Here is a 6968-nt window from a genome sequence, read left to right as displayed (position 1 = left end):
AGCTGCGTCATAACTGGTGAAGAAAAAACAAACATCTCTAGAGAGGGTGCATGTGAAACCCCGCGTAATGCAGAATTGTAGTGTTTTATATTTGTGTAATTTACACACATTTATCTGTTTGGAAGGTTGGAAAGAATTCGAAGTACCCGATTTTGATAACGTGCATAGATTTCTGTCAAACTGAACACGGGGAAGCTGATACTGGACCAGTGAGACCAGGTTCCCTCTCTGCGTATAGAACAAAGCAGGAAGACAAGTGTAGGCTGGCTGCATCTCCGGAATGATGGGATTTTGAGTAAAAGTGACTGTTTGTAGAACTTTAATTTAAAAGTTTTTATTCTTCTTAAGACACGCCTCAGCATTCAAGCTTGAAGCCACTGAAATTAACCATGGGAAGCGGAGGGGGTGGTGTTAGTTGGTGTGGGCTGTCAATCAAACCGAGCCGCCCCATCGCTTCTCGGACTGGAAACGATCTGTTCACAACCTCTCCAGCAGCCGTGGAGTGGGACCTCCGTGCATCGCGCAGTATCACCGAGCTCCAAAACGGCCAAAATGTAAAAGACAAACTGCAGTCGCTCACCGCTTTTGAAAAAGTAGGTGGGGATCGGAAACGCGCATTGTAAAAAAAAAAAAAAAAAAAAAAATTTAAAAAAAACGGTGCGCAAAGTTGCTCAGCATGGATACGCAATAAGCTGTGCGTAACAAAAAAACAAAAAGCGAGTCAAAGAAGACAGAAGTAAAACTTCTCCAGTGGATTTTTCGGTTGAAATGGATGAGTCAGAGCGCTACTGGGACGTCGCGAAAAGCTGAAACGGAAAGAAAGAACCGACACAGCTGACACCCGCTGTCCAGAGGTTACATACGGAGACGGATCGGAGCGTGCAGTCTGCCAGCGAAAGCTTGACAAGATCATGAACTGAATTTGTCTGGAGGAGCAGACTTTATGTAAGAAGTAGGGCAACGCCGCCCGATCTGTTCTCTTCGTCATGCGTAAAGACGTTTTGTCGTTCACCGTCGTGTTGTCGTGACAGAGTTCAGCTCCTAAGGGTCATTTCCACAGAACGCTGCCTCCGGCTAATGCCGCAGCTCCGGACGGAGTTAGTGGAAAGTTTTGCGGTTTACATCCTCCTCTACCTCCTGTCAACATGATCGAGAGCGCTGAGTGCGCTGCGGCTGACAGCTACTCGCACGGGGAGAGCATCAACCTCAGCGTGCTCAACTGGGAACAAGTGCAGCGGCTGGACACAATCCTCACGGGCTCCATCCCCATTCACGGGCGATGGAGCTTCCCGACTCTGGAGGTGAAGCCACGAGATATCGTCAAGGTGGTCCGAAGCCGCATGGAGGAGAAGCGGATACATGTTCGGGAGGTGCGGCTAAACGGATCAGCAGCCAGCTACGTCCTGCATGAGGACAGCGGTCTGGGATGGAAAGATCTGGACTTAATATTTTGCGCAGAGCTGAAAGGGGAGATGGAGTTTCAGACAGTGAAAGATATAGTGCTGGACTCACTTCTAGACTTCTTGCCCGAGGGGGTGAATAAAGAAAAGATCACACCAGTGACCTTAAAGGTAGTGTATGAAGAAATGTGACTCACAAACGGAGCAAATTATGATCCTTATGAGAACTTTGAAGCATAATGCAGAGCTTCAAAATTACTCAATTCCTGAATTATACATGAAGCAGAAGTAGTTCAAATTTCTCAGTCATTGCATACATTTTAGATTTAATAATGCACCCAATTATTATAAGTCTGAATGTGTCAGTGCAGCACAGAGATATAAGCCTACAAATAGTAAAATGGTTGGTTTCCAGTTCAAAGAGGATTCTGTCTAATCCAATTGGAGTCAGATCTACATTAATCAGTTGGCCCTCAGTTACCTGGATACCAAGGACTACCCAGGCTACTAATGGCCCACCAACAGATGTGATCAGCAAAACATGATGAGTAAAAGGCCAGACAGAGATTTTTATCTGGTGCACATTAATGTGGAGTTGTTGCTCAAACTAAGTCTGGTTTTAAACATTGTCAAAACACATTATATCTCCATTGCTGACCCAGAATGCAGTTGTTCATCTGATGAGCAGGTCACGATCAGAGAAAGAAGAAGTGTTTGGTAAACTTTTGCAAGAACTTCACTTTATCACAGCTGTGAAAAGGACGTGGGGGAGAAGGAGGGGTTGAGAGATTGTGAGACTGTGTGAGATAGTTTGAAGGAGGTCCTTGAGTTTTTGAATGATTTTGAGCTGATGTATACAATTAGTTACTCATCTTATAATGCAGTGCCTTTTGTAAGCCCTTAATGACACACAAATAAAAAAGGTAGGGGTATATAGAATTCCAGTGTGGATATAAAGTGGGTATAAAACCCTTGTTGTCCACTGTCTTTGTTCCAACAGTGTCTTTAAGTTTTCACTGATGATTTCAGTGTGCTGGTTAAAGCCTGCAAAATATGACATTTACTTGAAGATCATAATTCTTATTGTGTAGAAACTTTTCATGTTTTACTTTGTGTCTGTTTGTCTGTTTGTAGGAGGCTTATGTGCAGAAGATGGTGAAGGTGTGTAATGACTCAGATCGCTGGAGTCTCATCTCACTGTCCAACAACCGTGGCAAGAACGTGGAGCTCAAGTTTGTGGACTCTCTTCGCCGGCAGTTTGAGTTCAGCGTGGACTCTTTCCAGATCCGCCTGGACTCGCTCCTCCTCTTTTACGAGTGCTCAGAGCACCCGATGGCTGCCACTTTCCACCCCACAATCCTTGGGGAAAGTGTCTATGGTGACTTCCCCACCGCCCTCGATCACCTGCGCAAGCGCCTCATCTGCACGAGGAGCCCCGAGGAAATACGCGGCGGGGGCTTGCTGAAGTACTGCCACCTGCTGGTTCGGGGTTTCCGTGCAGCTTCTGACGCCGAGATGAAACTGCTGCAGCGCTACATGTGCTCGCGATTCTTCATAGACTTTCCTGATGTGAGTGAGCAGAGGAGAAAGCTGGAGTCCTATCTGCAGAACCACTTTGTAGACCTGGAGGACAGGAAGTATGACTACCTCGCCACGCTGTACAATGTGGTGCAGGAGAGCACTGTGTGCCTGATGGGCCACGAGAGGCGTCAGACACTCAGCCTCATCTCATCGCTGGCCCTTCGGGTTCTGGTCCAGCAGAATGCCATACCCAATGCTGCCAATGTCACCTGCTTCTACCAGCCGGCTCCGTATGTCTCTGATGGCAACTTCAGCAACTATTACGTAGCACAGGTTCAGCCTGTCTACTCATGCCCACCCTCTCCTCCTCAGCAGTACCTTGCTTCTTTGCAGCACCCCATGTATGCCACTTGGTTGCCCTGTAACTAAACCTTTTTTATGTCCATGCACCACTGTGTAACTGCTGGGACTCACACCCACTCATAAAAGGGAGGAATGATGATTTTTTTTAATCTCCTCCTTGAGAACGGAAGTTTGTGGAAAGGACAAAAGGAAAACAAGAGATGAGATTGGGCAAGGAAGACGAGAATCAAGGAAAGGCAAGAAAATGAAGACAAGGAAACAGGACCAAAGCAGCTACAGAAAGAAATGTTTTTCCCCTCGGGTTAGGATGCCACAGCAGAAGGTGAGCACACAGGGAGAGATGCCAGTGAGTGGGGCTGGCCTGCCAGTTCGAGGGTTTGGTAAATCAAACCGTCGCTGAGGCTCAGAGTAATAAATAGCCTGGACAGGATAGTGTTCTGGTGTGCTGTGGGTTTTGACATGTGTAATAAGCACATCTTCTTCACATTGCAAACCAAAACATGGGATCACAAATGGCCACAAAGAGCAAAGAGCAGCAAAGGACGCAGGAGATGGTTTCATTCATATATTTACCGTCTGCACTGAGTTTGTGGGTGACTGGAACTTTGTGTTCAAAGACAATTGCAAAAAGAGGAAGTGAGTACTGTTTACAACCCAAAGATCTGCTTTGTTACTCAAGTTTTTCTTTCTGAACTCTGACAACAAAAAAAACAACAAAAAAAACAAACAACAAAAAAAACCCAACAACAAAACAATGCATGCTTTATTTCTGTACAGGAATACATTTTTAAGTGCCTAGATAAAGCCTAAAGGGAAGAGTTGTTATTTTGTGATTCTTTATCTTAGAGTTGTATTGAATTGTCTCATGACATCTTCAAAATGATAATGAATGTACTCATGGTCAGAAAATTTACCAATGCTGACTAAGGTCTCTAACACTGAGGGAGGTATCAGACCACCTGATGTTTTTAACAGTGTTTGGTTCAAGATTATGCTCTTATCAGCAGTGCTGCTGGATAAGTACACATCCTGATTACCAAAGAGGAAGTACCAACATAATCTCATCATCTGTAGGAGGTGGGAGGCGAGAGTGTCTAAAAAATACTTATAAAAATATAATACATGGTTATTTTAAAATGAGAGGGGGGTTGCAAATTAAGGTGAAGGAGTGTATAGCAACCTATTTCATGTGCAGGGTGAAATGCGACAGAAAGAAATGTATGCCCATTGTGCATTTCAAAATACGGTCTTATTAAAACACACTTTCCTGTGTTTTTGTACACTTTGCCAGATGCAAACTGAAATGCAAATTAAAAGAACAGATTTTTCCTATGTACCACTCAAGCTTACTTAAAGGCACCCTGTGGAGTTTATATCTTTGTTTACACTGTTTCCCTGAGGTATAAAAAGCTGATGTGAGTTCATGGCATGAAATCAACTGCAGCAATCTCATCAGGGCGTAACTGTGAGAAATAGGCCAGGTCCAGCACTTTCACTCAAACTGGCCCATCACAATCAGGTCATCCTCTACCCATCTTTGCATTCCCCTGGATATGTATATCAACTGTGATGCTCCCGTAAAACACTAAAAGTTTGTAGTGAGGAAAAGGGAATGAAAGGCAAGCGAGAGGAACTGCACGCTTCATAAAGGAGGCTCTGCAAAAATGCACGACTTTCTGCAATGAATCCCAAAAAAATCCCAAGTGACATCCTGTGTGTGGGAGGGAGAGAGGGAGAAAGTAGACAATAAACTGTAAAGCCAAGGAAAAGTCAGCTCCAAGAAGAGTAACAGTAAGCTCACTGCCTAAAAACGCTGTTAATGATAAATGCTGGCTAACAAAAAATAACCAAAACTTTCCACTGAGACAACTTATCAACATTTAAAGATGGTTTTAGCTCAACAGGGAGAAAATTAAAAATTCACTGTCTCACATGACTGTTTCAGCAGTCTTATCTGTTGGCATAACATCTTTCATAGAATTATGAATTATATGCATTTCACTATAACATTGATGTGATGACTGGCTAGCTAGGAAGCTACACCATCATTCATGAAAATACTAGCCGAATTAATTTGACCAAAGATTGCCAAAATAATTTAACTGCAATGTTATCAACAAAACTTCAAAAAAGCTATCTTGTCTACCAAGTTCATTAATACAGGTCCGTGTTGATTGGTTCCCTGAATCCACAGTATCATTGCCTCATGCTATAACAGTGCTAAGAAGCCAACTCATTGTTAGTTGTCTCTCTATGCTCATCTTTATTCCCCTTTTCCCCTCCTTGCAGCAGATGGCTGCCCCTAACTGAGCCTAGCTCTTCTGGAGTTCTCTTCCTGTTAAAAGGGAGTTCTTCTTTTCCACTGTCACCAAGTGACTGCTCACAGGGAATTGTCTGATCGGTGGGGTTCTTGTGCGTTCTTGCAATATAAAAACTCCTTGAGGTAAAGCCAGGTCAACTAGGGCTATATAAAATGGTGAATTAAATTAGCTTCTCCTTATTGCAAGTTTTTTATTCCATTTACTGTCCGGCTGTCAGGCCTCTTCTCACAGCACCTGCCACCACAATCATCTACTATGGCCCACGGGTCCTTAATTTGACAAACTTAGCATCTGCGTTTTGGCTTTTGGCTTTCTCCACAAGTGCCTTCCCTTTTTCTCCTACCCATTTTGGCACGCTGACTATTTTTCCTGATGTGTTGTTGAAAGACCGGTGCGTCCACCCAAATGCAAATGCTTATATTGGCTTACAGGAAAAGTGCCCATTCTGCCAGATGGCCAGCCCTGGACCTCATGCATGACATCACATGTATACATGTTCTCATACACATGCACGATACAACCAAAGATTTTGCTCTAGTAGAGCTCCTAAAATCAAACAAACTCTACAAGGTACCTTTGAATAACAAACACACATTAAACAGAAAGTTTTAAAACATGGGCAATCAGTTTTCTAAAAATTACACTGGAAAATTGTAAAAGATTTAAAACACTTTTGATTTTTTTTTTATCAAATGCATAAAGACATTTTGTATGCAGTTCGAATGCATTTTGCCATAATGTATCTGCTTTAAAAGAAAACCACATGTAACAGAAAAGGAGAACAATTGTGTTACAAGCTACAAGCTTAGGTTGGTTTGTGTGTGCAAGGGTGTCGTAATAGAGCACGGGCCCAGCAGAGGAGAACACAGTTAACAGCTGCTGAAATTTGTCTCAGTGAGGAAATAATGAGATAAGTAGAACTGAAAATGCACGGATATTTGAAAGGCATTAAAGTGTTTCGTCTGAGATTTAAAGTAGAGTTTTTGTAACAATCGTGGAGTGACGGAAGTACATTTCCAGTTTTTAACACTGCGCTTCACTCAGAATGTTCTCTCTCAAACAAGTCAGATCTTCTATTTTTCTATCGATCTCTATTTTTGTACACTTTGTGTTCAGCCGAATTAGCAGACAAGGCTGTGTCACTGAATTTAAAGGTGCTTTTCTGTGTATTAATTTTGGCTGATGGAGACCTGCTTTGGTGAATACAGTGGTTGAGATTTACATTAACACATGTTCATTGTTCTGCTCTGAGCTGTTTCATGTTGATTTCTGTTGCTGTAAAGAGATTGTTTCATTATTTTTCAGTGTTTTCAACAGAAATCCTGCTTGAACCTGAAAATAAACATCTGATGATTGTGTTCAA

At 42.9% G+C, this 6968-nt stretch overlaps 1 protein-coding gene across 1 annotated transcript; it reads left to right on the top strand.

The window, feature by feature from the left end:
• Positions 1–225: 225 nt before the first annotated feature.
• On the top strand, positions 226–6968 carry LOC116309554 (terminal nucleotidyltransferase 5A-like). Its single transcript, XM_031726190.2, has 2 exons — positions 226–1571; positions 2535–6968. Exons 1-2 carry the CDS (start codon positions 1146–1148, stop codon positions 3348–3350), a joined length of 1242 nt encoding a protein of 413 aa, XP_031582050.1. The 5' UTR covers positions 226–1145; the 3' UTR covers positions 3351–6968.

This window comes from Oreochromis aureus, linkage group 15, assembly GCF_013358895.1.
Source record: "Oreochromis aureus strain Israel breed Guangdong linkage group 15, ZZ_aureus, whole genome shotgun sequence".
In the NCBI taxonomy this organism is placed as follows: domain Eukaryota; kingdom Metazoa; phylum Chordata; class Actinopteri; order Cichliformes; family Cichlidae; genus Oreochromis; species Oreochromis aureus.
This window is presented reverse-complemented; position numbering and strand designations above follow the sequence as displayed.